At 31.7% G+C, this 18,720-nt stretch overlaps 1 protein-coding gene across 1 annotated transcript in view; it reads left to right on the top strand.

Moving 5' to 3' along the window:
• Nucleotides 1–18,720, top strand: part of PCLO (piccolo presynaptic cytomatrix protein) — a 409,431-nt gene that overhangs the window by 257,787 nt on the left and 132,924 nt on the right. Inside the window, exon 9 of the mRNA XM_025379373.1 lies at nucleotides 854–944. Coding sequence (XP_025235158.1) covers nucleotides 854–944 — 91 coding nt within the window. The remainder of the gene's footprint in view (nucleotides 1–853; nucleotides 945–18,720) is intronic.

Genomic DNA, 18,720 nt, shown 5'->3' on the forward strand with positions numbered 1-18,720 from the left:
GAAAGCAAAGTTCCATAAAATATAAAGTACAAGTTTGCATTTTGCAAGTTACTTTTGTTTCAGAAACTTCATTTCACCAGGTGGAAACACAGATAATGCAATCTATAATATTCTCATATTCAAGTCTCAATAATAATTGAAATCTCAGATTTGCAACAGTAGCTTTAAGTGTTACTTATTCTACCCTAAGGAATGTCTAGGAGACATAACACTATCAATAATGCAAGCTTTGAATTTTAAAAAGTATTAAGTGAACAAAGACTTTATTTATTTATATAGAATTAGCCTCTACATCTAGTTTACAATGAAACTTCTAGTACATGGGCTCAGCAGAAGTACAGTGCCACAATAAATCAAGCAACATAAACATAAAGCAATCCCGATTATGATAATAGAGATGTCAAAGTAGGAGGATCTTCTCTGTTTTTCTCCCCGGCACCACTTAATTGCTGAAAATTAAAAATGCTTTTCCATTCCTAGGCTGTCCAGAGCAAAATCAGCAGCTGGCATTTTCCATATACATTCTCTATCCGAGGTCATCAATATTGACTGCATACTACTGTAGTAACAAACATTCTTCAGAACCTATTGCATGCACTTATTAATTTTTCAAATACAACAAATCAGTTTGCAACAGCCATTGGTTACAAATGCAAAAACCGTAAGAACTCAGAACCAGCAATATCATGATATAGTGTTCATGTAAGGTGTTTAAATTGCCATCATGTGAGAATCTCCTACTATGTTCCATTAATTTAATCAATGTGCTTTGAAATAAACCATTCTAATTATATATATTGCACTTTAAGTGTCTTTAATGTTGGTTTTTTACCTTATTACATGTATGTCTTAGATCATACAGATGAACGGGAAAACTATGCACTACATCTTTCCTCATGCAAGGATAAAAATAACAAGAGACTCAAAGGATCACACAGTTTCAGGTAAAGCAAATCATATAATCTAATTTTTTTTTATTCTAATGTCAGATTGACATATGTACTGACATTTGGGTTTCATTTTAGATGACTCGGGACATTTTAGAAAACTTTTTATATCAAAATTGTGTTTTTAGAAATGTAAAAAAACAAGCAGGATATACATTTGAACATAAAAGACATTTATGACATGATCATCAATATGAGGAGGTACTAAATGGTACCTATTTGCATCATTCTTTTCATTAACCATATGTTTTAATGCACCTGGTATTACAATGCTCCGCAGGAATTGCTGTATTAAGAAATGTGGTCACTGGTTGTAGGAATACAAGACATTCTTTTTTTTTTTTTTTTTTTTTTTTTTTTAATTTATTTATTTATTTATTTTTTTTTTAAATTTAGTTATTATTATTATACTGTAAGTTGTAGGGTACATGTGCATAACATGCAGGTTTGTTACATATGTATACTTGTGCCTTGTTGGTGTGCTGCACCCATTAACTCGACAAGACATTCTTACACAGGAAATTAAAAATCTGTCTTGAATTCTTCTAAGGAATAAATTCCCCTATTTCTACTCAACTTGAACACTGTCAATTTATGCTGGGGTTTTGTTTGTTTGTGTTCCTTTATAAGCCAAAGCTAATGGTGAACTTTTTATTTGGAAATAATTTTGGATTTCCAAACGTAATACAGACATTCCTTTTGCCCACTCTTTGCCCAGCATTACTAATGTTAACTTCTAATCCCAAAAAAGTGATCAAACCCAGGAAATTAACATATATATGATAATATTAAAATATCTATAAGCCTTATACAAATGTTGAATTTCTCCACTAACCCACCTTTTTTTTTTTTTTCTGGTCCAGGATCCAGTTCAGGATCTAGTTCAGGATCCCACATTGCATTTAATTGTTTGACTCTTGCATCTCCTCCAATCTGATAGGTCCTCAATCCTCCTTTGCCTTTCATGATCTGGAAGCTTTTTGAAAGATATATGAAATTTTTATATTATAATTAAATAGTCCATATTTAAATCAATGAGATGAAATATAAATTGTTCCAAGTTAATGAAATTTCAAAAAATGAATATTATCTATATTTTTAGTAAAGTATGTTCTTCGAATTTCATGGACAATGTGCATCAATAGAAAATATTCAAATATATATAATTTATGTATTATATATGTATAGGCAGTACATCTAACATGGTATATGTACTGTATTTTCTTTTTTAAGCACTGATATAACAAACAGGGTCTTTCTTCGGTATAATTGCTATTGTTCCTTGCAGATCTTAGACAGTGGAACATGTGGACGAGGAACAGGTTTTGCTTTGAGCAAATTTCTTCTTATTTTCACAGAAAATGAATTGATTAGGAGTCTAATGTTGTTTTCCTTTTAAGAGTAGGTAACTTTTCTTCTACCAGAGACAGATAATTCAGACTTTCAAGTTTTATTGCTGTTCAAACTGTATTTTAAGTACTGATGAAAATTCCAGGGTGAATCTTAAAATCCAAGGGCTCCTTTTGTGGAAGTAATTACTTGCTAAAAACGGTTTCAGTTTCCTCCAGCTCATAAAGCAAAACAACATAATATTTTCTCACAATGCCAAAATTATTTTTTCATGATGTACAATGGAAATCTTAAAATCATTTTTTTCCTAAATCATCAGAACTTATGCCAATGTGCCTGTTTTCTAGCTGTATTATTTTATACTCTATTAAGAATTATTCCTGTTGTAGGGTGGGTGGAGGGGGGAGGGATAGCATTAGGAGATATACCTAATGTAAATGATGAGTTAGTGGGTGCAGCACACCAACATGGCACATGTATACATATGTAACAAACCTGCACATTGTGCACATGTACCCTAGAACATGAAGTATAATAAAAAATATACATATAAGTACTCTACAAAAAAAAAAAAACTATTCCTTCAACCTTATTATTTATCTTTCCTACTCTTTAGTTATTCTTTTACTTTAACTAGAAACAAGTTTTAAAACATAACATTGCAAAAATAAATGCTAGCTCTTTAGTAAATATTCTAGTCTCAAAAGTAAATTTAATTTCTTCCGTATATACATTTCACAAAAAGAGAAAAGGTTATTGTTTTGGACAATAAATTTGCTAGTAATGTACTATATCTTTTCTCTGAATGCCGCTTTTTCTTTTGATATCTACCTAAAGTAATACTAAAAATGGTTTCCTTGTTATAGTTACCCTGTATTGATTACTACTGAATACATTTTCCATATGTCTTAGGAAAAATAATCCCATACTATATTAAGTCTTTTAAAACAATCTGCATTTTATATTCTACTTCTACTTTTAATTGTTTTAAATACATCTCCATATGAGGCTAGAACCAGAGGTTACAATCTTTGACAGTATCTGGAAGTTTTAAACCAGTGCCAGGGAAACGATGGCAAAGAACATTTACACTCCTGGCTAGTCTCTGTGTCATTTTCTGCTCAACAAAAAGCCTAGTTTGATTGACTAAATATTTGGTAATATTAAGGATTTATTGTTAGCTATACTTTCATTTATATGTTAATGTTTTAATTGAATTTATGTATTTTTTAAATTGTCTGATAAAATGGTATCATATACATCATGATGTTTTGAAGTATATATACAAGTTTATATGTTTCATGAAACAGTGATAACTACATGAGATAATGCTGATATTAATTAGCTAGAGTTATTACAACAACTGTCTTAGCGTTATTCTATAATACAATATATTGTTATTAACTATAATTACCACTGAATGTATCTTTTGGAAATGCAAACTAAAATATTTACAGATTAAATGATATCATCTGAAATTTACTTCAAAATTAGCTAAGGGTAGAGAATGGTGGAGATGTAGATGAAATAAAATTGAACATAATTTGTTGATTGTTGGACTTAGAGATTAACCACATTGGATTTTATTGTAGTCTTATATTACATTTCCATATGTTTAAATTTTCCATAATAAAATTGTATAATTACTGTCTGTTTTTCATGTTCACAGTGAAACAGCGGTATGCAAAAGCTTCATCAATAGTGAAAAAGCTAGCAAAACTAATAATTTAGCTGTCTTTGTGAGACAAGACAAAGATTTAAGCAAGGAAGTAGTAAAGAATAAAATGTAGTATATCTGTTCTTTTATGGTGGAAAATGGCCATTAGTGAATTTTAATTTTGGTTACATAAACTCATTGATAGTAAAACTACTATGAACCTTTTATAATATTTTAATAGACAGTTCTAACTTTATAAATAGTTTATAAAAGTTATATAAAACAAGCATACCTGGGAAATAAAAGAAAAAAATTATTTAGGAAAACAAAAATAATTTCAGAATAGAAGAGAGAAGTAATTGTTTGTTTTGTTTGGTTTTCAACGTTCTCCTGTGTGGTTCTCAAAATAATGTCAGTGGGACCCTCATGATCTCAAAGATTCTTTCAGGAGGGGTCCACAATTCAAGACTATTGTAATAGTAATGCAAAGGCAGAATTTGCCTTTTTCACGCTCATCCATTTATGAATATACAATATAGTTTTTCAGAGGTTATTTAATGTGTGACTTCACGAGAGATTTGATACAGAAGTAGCTGTGAAAATTCAGCTAGCTTCTGTTAAGTCCAAATTAAGCCGATTTACAAAAATTTAAAACAGAATTCCCCTTCTCATGAATTTTGCTTATAAAATAGTTATTTTTAATAAAATATTTATTTTAACATGGAATAAGTTTATTATTTTAAATGTGTTAATAAATATTTTTAATTCTCAATTTTAACTTATAATATGGAAAATATACTTTTTTTATATAGCTGTAACATATATAAAGAAAAACTGCTTGAGATACTCAGTAATATTAAAGAGGATATATGTTTCCCCAAACCAAAAGCTTGAAAGCCACTGCTATAACAATATCTACAGTGAAATTTTTTTCAAAAAGGAAATATACTTTTTTCTCGTTATTAAAAAATGTATATAGCATAAAGTAAACTGTTTCTGTAACTCATAGTGGATACATTTTTAAATATTTATTCATTGATGATCATTCATTTATCATCCATGGTGTGACTTAAATTTTGTTGGGTGCTAGATTAATAGAATGAACACAACAAAGACCCAGATTTTTAATGTACTAACAATTTAGTAGGAGGACCTGAAATGTAAGTAATTATTACTACAAAATTTTAGGAACAACTGAGACAACAGTCAAGGAATTTATACAGTTATTGTTCATACCCATAACTATGTATGTGTGTGTATACACACACAGCTATACAGGTGCACCATGATTTATAATTTTTAATTTACCTAGAGAGAAACACAGGCATGTAATCTTCTATTAAGTGGTTCACAATTTTTAGAAAATATATCCTTTAACTTTTAACCTGTTAACTTCAAAGATATAAGTGTTTATCAACAACTGTACAATAGTTTTGAAAGTCCTCAGCAAAACACAAGACAACAGAGTGGAGAGAATAGGTAATAAGTTTTGGAATTATAAATACCTGTGTTGAAATTCAGCTCTAACACATGTAAATTTTGAGAATAAGTTTGTTCATCTGTAAATAAAATGAACTCTGCGTATCTCATAATTGTAAGTGAACCTAACACAAAGTATTATACTTACTGTATGCTCAACAAATGTTATTTCCTCTTCTCTTAAAGAGAAATGAACAGAAAAAAAAAAAAAGAACAAAATGTGATGCTCAAAAAAATGAGTCTCCTTTTATTTCTTATTTGAAACTCCATCTTATGGCTTCAGAAACACAGCTGTTTGAAACAAGCCAAAGAAATTCTTCTGGCTTTTAAGAAAGGCATTTGCTATGTACAGTTCTATAATGGACTGGCTACATCTGCAAGGCTAGAAAGACTTAGCAATTATAATAGTGAAGAACACTAAAAATGTTGTTAAGTTTGAAAAGATAGCATTGTCTTCTTAGGAAATAGGGGCTCATTTTCTGTTCTGCATTAGTCACCATCTTTATGAGTTTTTAGAAATAGAGACAAATTATAACAGAGCTCATTGGATCCTAGTTGGCAGTAGTACCACATGTGAATAACTTTATATTATTATTATTATCATTATTTTAACAGTTTTCTTGGATATAGCTTACATATCATAAGTATCTATTGTTAGTGTACAAATCAATGACTTTAATACATTTACAGAGTTGTGCAATCATCACCACAATCCTGTTTTAGAGATTTCCATCTTTGCAAAAAACTCCTTTGAGGCCGTTAGCAATCTCTGCTTCCAACATCCCTCATCCAAAAACTAACTACTGATTTACTTTTTGTCTCTGTAAGTTTGCCTTTTCCAGGCATTTCATATAAATTGGATCATTCAATGTACAGTTTTGGTGTCTGATTTCTCTCATTGACCAGTTTTTTAGGTTACTAGTTTTTAGGTTAGTTGTAGCATGTGCCACTGGTTTGCTCCTTTTTATTGCTAAATATGTCTCATTGTTTAAAAAGTCAACATTTTGTTTTTCTGTGAGATTTTTCCCCATATTTTAAATAATATTTGCATGCTCGTTTTAGTATAGATATATAATATGTAATTTTTGTTGGGTAGTTTACTAGACATAAAATTTGTGGGTTGTATGATAAGTTTCTGTCTAACTACTTAAGAAACTGCCACATAGTCAAGGTGAGTGTGTCATTTTGTGTTCTTGCCAGCAATGTTTCATGATTTAGTTTGCTTTAAATAATTGTATGTTGATATTCATGAGCGATATTATTCTGTAGATTTGTTTTCTTGTGGTATCTTTGAGTAATCTCATAATACTGACCATGTAGAATGTGTTGGGAAGTATTTCTGGCTCTGTTTTTCTATAGAGTTTGTGAAGAATTAGTAGTATTCATTTTTTGAGTATTTGGTAGAATCCACCAATGAAGTCACCTGGCCTAAGCATTCTTTTGCAGTAAGAAGACATCCAGTTATTAATTCAATGCCTTTGTTTGTTATAAGACTATTTAAATGTTCTCTTTCTTCTTGAATCAATTTTGGTAATTTGAGTCTTTCTAAAAGTGTATTCATTTCACCTATGTTTTATAATTATTGTCACAAATGTATTCATAATACTTTATTCTTTTCACTTCTCTTAGGTCACACAGTGAAGCCCTTTTTTATTCCTAATTTTTATTATGGTGTCTTCAATTTTTTCCTAGTAAAGCTAGTTGAAGATTTGTCAATTTTGCCAATCTTTTCAAAGACTCAACTTTTGCTTTTATTGATTTTTTTCTCCATTTTTTTTTTGTGTTCTATTTTACTGATTTCTGGTCTACATATCATCTATTTCTTTTCTTTCATTTATTTTTTAGTTAGCTTTTTTCTCCTAGATTCTTAAGGTGAAAAATTAATTAGTTGGAGAGCTTTCTTGTTTTCTGACATAGACATTTAAAACAAAGTATTTTCCTTTAAGGACTGTTTTATTGCATCCCATGCATTTTTTTTTTTTCATTTTTATTCAGTTCAAAAGATTTCTTAATTCCCTTGTAATTTCTTCTTTTACCTATTGTTTATTTAGAAACATGCTTTTACATTCCCTAATGTTTGGGGATTTTTCCAGTCTCTTTCTGTTCTTGATGTTTAACTTAGTTTCATTGTAGTTGGAAAACCTATTTGTACCTATTTTTTATGATTTAATTATTTTGACTTCATTAAGATTTGCAAAACTTTGTTGATAAATTTGTATATAAAATGGAGAGACATTCAAAGCACAAGCAGTTTGTGAGTCTGACAGTTTCCAAGTATGACTATGATTTTACTTTCCACTGAAACTTCTCTCTGTGCTGCACATCTGTGTAACCTTCTTTTGGTTAAATTTGTGTGAACAGTTTGGGCTCTCTCTGGTTTCTGCCAAACGTGCACTCAGCCTCCATTTACCCAGGGATATATTGAGAACTTATTAAATCTATTTATGGATGTCCCAATTCCTAGTCTCCCAGTTTAACCCCCAAATAATTTGCAAGTCTACCACTTGTTTCATCCCCTCCAGCAATAAAGCTTCTGGTTTTCATACCCTGCCCTGTCCAATTGAGCTATCATGACAACTGAGCTGGGGATGGAAACAGCCCAAGCCAATCACGACCAATATTCCCACTTGATATGGTTTGACAGTGCCCCCCACCCAAATGTCATCTTGAATACCCACGTGTTGTAGGAGGCACCCGGTGGGAGGTATATGAGTCATGGGGGCAAGTTTTTCTCGTGCTGTTCTCATGATAGTGAATAAGTCTCATGAGATCTGATGGTTTTATAAGGAGGAGTTTCCCTGCACAAGCTCTCTCTTTGCCTTCCGCCATCCACTGAGATGTGACTTTTTGCCTTCCGCCATTATTGTGAGGCTTTCCCAGCCACGTGGAACTGTAAGTCCATTATAAACCTCTTTCTTTGGAAATTGCCCAGTTTGGGTATGTCTTTATCAGCAGTGTGAAAACAGACTAATACACTAGTGTTCTTACTTGAAGATCAGTAGCTTCCCATGAACAAATGCTGCTCAGTTTGTTATAAACTTTTGTTTAATTTCCAAAATGCTGAAATGGTTGGTTGTTTTTTAACATTTTGTCCAGCTATACAACTCATTTTTTGGGAGAAAATTTTATTTATTTTATTTTATGATCTTTCTATTTAATTATAATTTTGGTAGCTTTTATAATGTATTTCCTGAAATAGTAATAAAAACACCATATTTCTCTGAATTTTTTTAGTCATTCTCAAAATTGTTTTGATTGTACAATTTTTTTATACTTAAATATTTAAAGTATTACATATAAAATAAAACACAGATAATGAATGAATTTTGTTTTGGCATAAGATTCTATAAATGATGGTTTCTAAATATTCCATTATAGTATTGATTTCATGTGCATAAAAAAGAAAGCTGCAGGCCTAATGTACCTCTTTCTAATATACCGGCCAGAATTACTCATCTGACAACCTAATAACAATTCTAAATAATTGAATCAGACTGAAAGAGACAACAATATTCTGAGAGATCTCAGAAATCTGAAGAAAATAGTTCAGATATCTTATCAATGTTTCATAAATGAGTCCATTAAGTTTCTGAGGAAGATTGTGACATTCTTAGAATCCTAAAGAAAGTTGACAATTAGCCATGATTAAACTCACAGACTGTGTCCTCATCCTGTTATAGAATTCTTACCTCTCCTTGCCTTCATTGCTACCCAGTGGTAAAGTTTTTCTACCTAAAATTTTAAAAATCTGAGTAGAAGTGATTAAGAACAGCTTTTAAAAAAGACAAAAATAGCTAGTCAGACTTTCCATTTTCTTGTATTTATCAATGGAATTTCCACCACTGGCAATATGTGAAAACATTGAGTTGATTATGTATTCATTTTGCAGGGAAGGTACATACATGCATACATACAAATAAACACAGCAATAAGCCCTCTGTCAAATATAGGGGAAGATTTTTTGAATTAAATTTATTACACTTGTAATATTGATCTTATTTGCGTAAATTTATTAGTCCCACTATGCAACCAAGTAAATTATACATGCAGAAATCTAAAGAAAATAGTGATACTCATAAATATTTAGGGGACATGAAATATAAAAATAAATATATTACTTACTTTGTAGTTAAAGGTTTTCTATTTTTTTCTGAAATAACTTGAAAGTATGATTATTTCTTCCAAATACAAATATTCTCCTCTTTTTTCCTTGATTATAAGTGTTTATAATGAAAATCTACAAACCTAAAATAGAAGTTATTCAGAGATTTATATTCAGACTATAGATGAAACGTGGTAAGAATAGTTCTATATATCCTATTGACAGTTCTCAAAGATATAATATTGTGATCAGCAGATTAGTTTTAAAAAAGCAACTACAACAAAATTCTCATGTTCTATCTAAATAATTAAAAATACTATAAACACAATTTGTCCACCTTCTGTAACTGTTAAATCTATTTTAAATAATGTGGACTAACAGAAAGAAGAGTCACAATAAATAAAGAACTATCTCCTACTATAAACAAGTAGATATGTAATATTGAATATGGAATCAGCCTTGAGAAGATGTTTAAGGAACATCCAAAATATCCTTTTCCTTTTACTCTCTAATTTTACTTCTGTAAATATATTGTAAGGGAATAATAAACAATAAGGCAGCAGTTTTTGATAGGTATGGGAAAAGTCTGTGGTAGAGTCCTTGCTTAAAGAAATTACCACTTGAAGTGGAGCTAATGTACCTGAAACAATGAACACATGAAGCTATATGTTGAAAATTAAAATACGTTTCATAAACTATGTGTACATATATTAACATTTACAAATTTTTGCAATGCTGTTTGTTCAAATAATTTTACCAATGGAATATAGAGAACACATATTTCCCCATTTTCTCATGAATATTTTTGTTACTCTGCTTTCCTTTATAGCTGGAGATCTCAAAGGCAAATGTCCCCCTAGCTTTCAGCTTACAGTAGCTAAATGATAAATGCATGTATCATTCTCAGCCTTCTTCTTCCATGTATACTTATAAATGTATATATTTGCATGTATGTATATATAATAAAATAATATATTGTAATATGTAAAATATTTCCTATAAAATATGGTAGTGGTAAAAATTACAAAGCTAAAAATAGAAGCCATAATTTTATAATTTATAATTTTTCCTTTACTTCCTGCCTTTTTTATACACGTGTGCACACACACTAAAAGTTGAAAGTACATTGTAATATAGTTCAGATACATATCTTTAATATGGTATAAATTGCCCAGTAAATACATTTTCCTTTTACCTCAAAAGTTCTTCACAAACATAAATGTAATGACTGGATTTTATTACATTGTATAGATGTTTAATTATTTACTTCAACCACTTTCTAATTGATTGGCATTTATGTCTTCTCCCCCTTTCCATTATTACATAAACAATGCTGCAATGAAAAAATGCTGCCTTATTGTTTATTATTCCCTTAGAATATATTTACAGAAGTAAAATCAGTGAGTAAAAGGAAAAGGATATTTTAGACGTTCCTTAAACATCTTCTCAAATTTCTTATCAGAAAAGTTCTACTACTTTGCACTCCCAAACTAAGAAATTGTTTTTCATTCATTTTCTACTATGGAAATTTTAAATCATATAATTGTCACAAAAAGATATTGTAACTTAGTTCAGAAGCCAAATTTTATATCATTTTGCTCTAAGTATTATTTCTTTGGTTAGTTATCAGGTTGATATTTTGTCCAATACTTAATAATTTAATTGCCTCCTAATCATCCTGGTGGTGAGGGACAGATTCCTGCCTGTCCTGGGGTTATGGCGAGGGCTGAGCACATTGCACCTGACACTGGCCAGATGACATCAACAGCAGCTTATTAGTCACATATGCTCAAAGTTTGGGGCAACAGGACACCACACATGACACAGAGCCACACGGGGTTGTACTGGGGAACACTGAACAACCAGAGCCTGTGCAAGGCTGGGTTTTTAGTATCAGAAGGTTGGAGCACCCCTAGGTCCTACAGGGAAACTTGGTTGGCTCCGCTGAATAGTTCCTCAGACTGGCAGGAAACGGAAATTCCTGACCCCCTTGATAAAGAGGATTTTTCAGCGAGGGAACCTGATCCATTAGAGCAGAGTTGGGGTTGTGGGGGAGGGTGTGGGATGGGAGGGAGCTTGTGGTCCGACCCTCGTTATTTTATCAGAAAATTAGGCAGCATCTAATATTGAGTCTTAACTATAACCTTTAGACCACAATTAGCTCTGTTTCTTTCCTTTCAGTGACTTGTCTACTTAATATGCAGGATAATAGACTATTTTTATTTTGTTTGTTTTGTTTTGCTGCAACACAGAGTATATGAAAGGGACCAGAGTATATAAAAAGCTAGGGCCAGCATATGTTGGGCCCAGTAGACAAATAAATAGTCTAAGTTTAATTTGATAGGGAAGATTGGCATCTTGAAATCATTGAAAATATAGCTTCGTTTATGAGGTCTGTTAAAAAAATTTGTTTTGTTTGCTTCAGAGTTGAATTCTGAAGGAAGCTTAATCAAAATGAATGAATAAGATACACAAAAGTTTGAATAAATAGGTTGGATCACCTTTGCTTGTGAGTCTACTGCTGCTCTCAAATGCAGTATGGTAAATAAAGAGGTACTGAGGCAAAATATGGTGAGCTACTCCATGTGATTTGGATAAGTTATGGCTAAGAGTCACTTAACATTTCTCCAATATCAATTATATGAACATTTTATGAGAAAACTAATTTTTTTCAGATCAGCCAATTCTTAAAATAGAAAGAGTTAAAACAATTATGCCTTCTCTTCTGTTTCTCGTAGAAGACCAAAAGAAAGCAAAGCTGTCACCCTCAGGACAAGTGTGTTCTACCCTAACTGCTGGAACTAAACAGATCCTACAAAGTGGGCCTTAACACTGAATTTCTCCTTTCCCATATAAAATGGCTTTTTCTATCTTATTATTTTGATAGTGCAATTACATAGTATTCATTTCCTTTTTTTTCCTCTTTTTTTTTCTTTTTCTTTTTATTTATTTATTTATTTATTTATTTATTTATTTATTGAGACGGAGCCTTACTCTGTTGCCCAGCCCAGGCTAGAGTGCAGTGGCACAATCTCGGCCCACTGCAACCTCTGCCACCCAGGTTCAAGTGATTCTCCTGCCTCAGCCTCCCGAATAGCTGGGCTTACAGGTGCCTGCCACCACGCCTGGCTAATTTTTGTAGTTTTTTAGTAGAGACAGGGTTTCATCATCTTGGCCAGGTTGGTCTTGAACTCCTGACCTCGTGATTAACCTGCCTCAGCCTCCCAGAGTGTTCACTTTTTCATTGTAAGCCTTGTTTGGGAATATATTGAGCATAAAGCTATGGAAATAGAGTAAAGCTCAGATTGAATCTCTTTTGAAATCACAATTTCTTCCTGGTAAATTCTGGTGAAAACATGGATTTATTTACTCAGTAACAAAGGAAGTTTTTATTCTCAGGGTGAGTTTCACAGAAACATTATCATTTCTCCTGACAGGTTGCTTGGATATTGTGTTCCTGCTAAGGAAGTGACATTATAGGCTTTGCTTCCAGCTGGAGGTAGCTTAGCACATTTTCTTATCCCCTCTTAATAAAATAAAATTAAAGGAATGAATAATTGATTACATGAGAGTGAAGACATTCACAATATTCAAGGATAGGAGGATAGATGGTAATATTAATGTGAAACGTAGGCATATAAATGTAAAATGTATGTGAACTGGCAGTAGAAAAATAAGCAAGGAGAAGTGGGATTCAATAAAGGAGTAAGGATTTATATTGATTTTCTAGAATATTTTCTTGGCAATTGGAGTGATGATCAAAGGTAGAAAGAACAAGGATGTGAAAGTCAAGAGAAAAACAATGAGTTATCAGCTTTTTTGTATGCTGGACAACCTACGGCAAGTTTCTAACTCTCCTTAGCAGTCTCAGCTGCTTTGTCGTAAAACTGGTATGAATAGTACATAACTCAAAATGTTGTGGAGGTGGTTAAAGAAAGGCAATGCAAAAAAAAGCTACGGGATAGTGTCAGACACATAGGAGACACTTTGCAAGTGTTACTCTTTTCTTCCATCCCTAAAGACAATGCTGAAGAGATTGTGAAAAATCAAATACACTTAACGTAAAATAGTATTGGCACAAACAACAAAAATCAAATAAAATCCATCTGCTCAAAGTCATGTGTTTTGAGATGTTTTGACAAAAGATCAATACATCCTATAGAATAGAAAATTAGATGAAAATAAACAAAAGCAGCTCACTTTTTGCTTAAAGCATAATTTCAATGGGATGTTTGAATATTTTTAGCCCAGTTATTAACACCATGAAATACATTTTTGTCCATTCCAGATAGTAGTAATTATTTTTAATACAGTAACAAAAATAACCAAAAATAACTATACTAAATGACTCTTCAGTGAAAAATTAGCCCCTGATATATATAGGAAAGTAGAAGCTGTTGAATTATATTGAATATTTCCTTCACCAAATGCAAATTGATTTTGATGAGAACAGGTTCAGCCTGTAGTGTAAAAATAATTTGGCATCTGGATTTTATTTATGTACCTAAAATGACTCAGCAAATTGAGAACTTTTCTCTCTAAATCAGTTTTCAACTCCCTCCAAAATATAGGTTAGTATAATAATTATTACATAATCAGACATATATGGCACTTTGTTCTATACAGATATACATACCAAGATATAGAAATATTAAGCCAATTACTTATTCATTTAACAGATATGTATGCAATTCATATTTGGATTATAATGCTGAAAGCTATAATATTAAAAGATGTAATAATCTCATCTTTATAATATTGGAAAAATATAGATATAAATATACATAAAAGTATATGCAGTAATAGAAAAATGGAAATTATACTGACAAAACAAATATAATGTTTCCTAACTAATTAGTTGCAGCTTCTGCAGATTAAACCATGTGGTATATAACTTGTGGGCTGCCTAAGCCAAAAGCATTTCCTCTGCTTAGTCTTGACTGAGAAATGCTGGCTTCCAACACCTTTTTTCATATCTTGGTACTTTCTCTTTTATTATTTGGTTGCAAATTCTCCCATCACTCTTCTCTAAAATTGAATGGGGAAAGGAGGGACTGGAGTGTGCTACTGTCAAACCTATGCCTTCTTATTCTAAACCAAGTGAACTGGCATAAACCAAACAGGAGACTCACTGCCAAGTCACTTGTTTGGAGAAAGAATATGTGCTTCACTCCAGATTTCCCTCATATTAGCTGTGTAGCCTGGAGTTTTGAACCTCTCAAAGCTTCATTTCCTCACATGCAAAATACAGGGCTTTTTATTTTTTTTCCGTTTGCTCTTTTATTTTAAAATCCAATGAGATAATGTAATTTTAAAGGCATTTTCTAAGAATAGAATACAATATGCATATACTATCTTACCCAGCCTATTTCCCTTCTTTCCTACCCTCTATCACTACTCGATCATTGTTGTAACTACTATAAACACAAATGTCTTGCACATTTTGCTACCAAAATAATGTATACATATGTTGTGTGCACAACAAATTTCTGAGTATGATTTTTATCCTTGTATTAGTTTTCTATTACTGCATAACAAATTTAATGAGTTAAAACAACAGATATTCACTATCATCATTTTCATGGGTCAATAATCCAGGCATGGCTTCAGTGGGTTCCCTGATCATGAACTTATGAACTATAATCTATGTTACTTGTGCTGTATCCCTTTCTGGAGCTTGGGAGACCTCTTCCAAACTCATGTGGTTGTTGGTAGGATTCAGTTTCTTGTAGATGTGGAACTGAATTCCCCATACGGTTGCTGTCAGGCAGGGGCCACTGACCCCAAGTGGTCTCTCTCAATTTATTGCTATGAGGTCCACTAACATGTGACAGCTTAGTTCTTGAAGGCCAGGAGGAAATCTCTTACTCTAGCCTCTTAAGATGGAATCCAATATAAAATAATTATGGTAGTGGCTATCTATCACCTTTACCAGATCTTATTGATTAGAAGCATGTCACAAGTTCTGCCTTCACTCAAAGGGAAGGGATTATACCAGGAAGTGGCTCATTGGAAATCATGATAGAGTATTTCTGCCACAATCCCATATTAAGTCAAGAAATCCAACAAAAGACTCTATATTTAATTTTGAATCAGAATAGTATTTTTCTTCCTACTTACATTTTATATAAGGAAAACTGACATTTATTTTGTCAAGTGCGTCATAGCTTTACACTAACATAAGTTTACACCATTTTATTTCCATCATCATTGTAGAGTTTCTTAAGTGTCTCTCAAAAAAACAATTTTCTTTAACACACAAAGTGAATGACCTCACCCCACGTCCTGGCCTGCCATCAATTTAGTATCAAGGCCAAACCTATAAAGTGACCCTATTTTCCAGTTTTGTGACGTCTAGCCTCATATCAAACAATCATTTTGTTTTGGACCCTAAGTACTGCTAAATGAAATAAATTTCCTTTTCATTGCCTTTTATAGAAGAATCTGGCAAACTCTTCAGATGTAGTCTTTATGCTTCTAATTTTGCAATTGTCTTATATAAGCTAAAATGAAGGAAAAAGAAAATCTTTATGTCATTACATGAATGAAGAATGCATTTGTGAATGTGGCAGTCCTGACAAATTTTCTTGGTAGGAATTATTCCAAGTCTTTAAGGAGGAGAAAATCCTGTGTGCTTTGAGTAAAATTACTTTAACAGCATACATCATCTGTCATTTGAAAAGTGTGTTCTACAGAGCCAGAATACCAGTGTCATTTTTGTGTATTTTTTAACTTGTCTTCCTTATTTCCCATGCCAATGGTCATTTCAGTCATATGGCAGGCCATCTTGGACTCATCTCATGCAATATACTGTGAATATGGAAAGGCTTTTGTACAGTCTTTGAACTGTACATAACATTTTAATATTAATATTTAGATTACATTAGAAAAGAGGTGTGAATGCAAGTTCATGGAAATGTGAGATGAATTGTTCCTTCAAATTCTTCATGTACATAAAGGATATACATTTAAAACTGGAAACAGGCCAGTTGCAGTGACTCACGCCTGTAATCCGAGAAGTTTGGGAGGCCAAAGCAGGCATCACCTGAGGTCAGGAGTTTGATAACAGCTTGACCAACATGGCAACACCCCCTCTCTACCAAAAATACACAAAATTAGCTGAGCCTGGTGGCAGGAGCCTGTAATCCCAGCTACTTAGGAAGGCTGAGGCAGGAGAATCGCTTGAGCCTAGAGGCAGATGTTGCAGTGGGCCAAGACTGCACACTGCACTCCAGCCTGGGGGACAGAGCAAGACTCCATCTCAAAATAAAATAAAAAAATAAAATAAAACTACAAACAAAGGGATGCTGAACAGCAGTTTTCATGCCTGGAGCAATTGGCTGGATAAGAAAAAGCTAATGGGCATAAGTGAATTTATTATTGGAATACTCAGGATTAGAGTTGGATTAAACTTGGCATGAATGTGCTGTTTCCGTTTTGATGTTGCTAAAAACTGTAAGGTATGGATTGTTATTAAGGTGATTGATGTACATTGTTGTGTTTATAGGAACGTTTTTTAAATACTGACCAATAATTAAATAAATAATGAAAATTATTTAGGTCTTCATGTTTGAGAATTAATGAACAAACTGTTGCATTTCATAGGACAAAAAGGGAAATCATTATGAATTTTTAATATAATTTGGTTTACTTTCTTAAACACTTTTATGTATAATTTACAACACAGAGATAAGTAAGTGAAATAATATAAAATTAAATTCTCACAACCTTACTCAAGAGTGTAAGTAATGTGTAAACTACATAAAAATCAATTTAATGAACTATCCTTTGGGGACTTTTCTATTATTCTTGGAACTTTATAGGCATTATTATATGTATAATCTGTCTTCTTCTTTAGCCCAACTAATGATATAACTGAACTAAGCAATATATTTTTATTCTAGGATAGCTTTATTATAAAAAATCAACACAGTTGATTTAAACTATTCATAAGAAACAGTATGTTCATTAATACAAATTTTGCTTTCCCTTGATGCTTAAGTATAGGATATGAGAGTATTGAAATTAAACAAGTATTTTAATTTTATCCAAATGCAGTGTTCTAATTATAACCTCATAATATTTTAATATATATTTTAATGTTGAAAATGAAAACATTCTTTGTGATACTTTAAAATACTGGAGCTTTCATTGTAACAGATTAATAAACACATAAAATTGGATTTAATCTGTAAATTTAAATGCAAATGTAAAGATTTTTCCTTAGTATGCTCATGTTTGTTTTGTGCGTAGTTTATTTTTAAAGTGACTCCAAAGTAGCATATTTATCAAATACTTATAATGTACGTAGAGACTTAAATTGTAATTCTAAGGTTAGTAGAGGTAATGCTTTTTCTTAATGGTTTTGCTACCTTTATCATTGAATTTCGCTTTTCTATAAAGATCCCAACCTTTGAAGGTTTTCTAAATTTTAAACTTCTTGGTAAGACTTTCTTAACCACAGATATGCTTATATATCATGAAATTACCACAACTTATGACTTTCTTTTTTAGTAAAGCACTTATGTTATCTGGAGTAATTATTGGTTTACATGTCTCTGTATGCTGTCGTACTGTGAACACAAGAACAAGACCATTTTCATGGCATCTGAAGTAGCATTTCATCAATGTTTTGAGATGAAACAAAAGCAGAGAGATGACATTATGTTGATAAAAATTTGTCAAAAGTTGAAAAACAATACTATACACATCACTTGTCAAGGATCATTTACTTCTAAGAATTTCAATTCAAAATTAATGTTGCTTCTTGAGTTTACAAAAAATTCCATTGGTATTCTGCTTTCTAGATTTGAGGAGTGGTGTTACATTTTTATAGAAATATTTTTATTCATTTTATCTATATTTGAAATAAAAAACATTACAGTGCAACTATAGAAATATGAAATCAAAATATCCAGATTTAATTCTTTAAAATTACATAAATTTAATTTCTTTTCATGACATTCAAATTAGGGTAGAAGCAGCTACTATAAAACAAACAAACAAATGTTATTTTCCCTGGGTCCATTTATTTTCTAATGTTTTATTCTACAAAAATTTTTAAATCTTCCTATGCAACTTAATTGTCTACATGAGAAACAATAGCAGATGGGCACATTGGCTCATACCTGTAATCCCAGAACTTTTGGAAGGCTGAAGTAAAAGGGTCACTTGAGTCTAAGAGG

The sequence above is a fragment of the Theropithecus gelada genome, chromosome 3 (genome assembly GCF_003255815.1).
Source record: "Theropithecus gelada isolate Dixy chromosome 3, Tgel_1.0, whole genome shotgun sequence".
Lineage (NCBI taxonomy): Eukaryota > Metazoa > Chordata > Mammalia > Primates > Cercopithecidae > Theropithecus > Theropithecus gelada.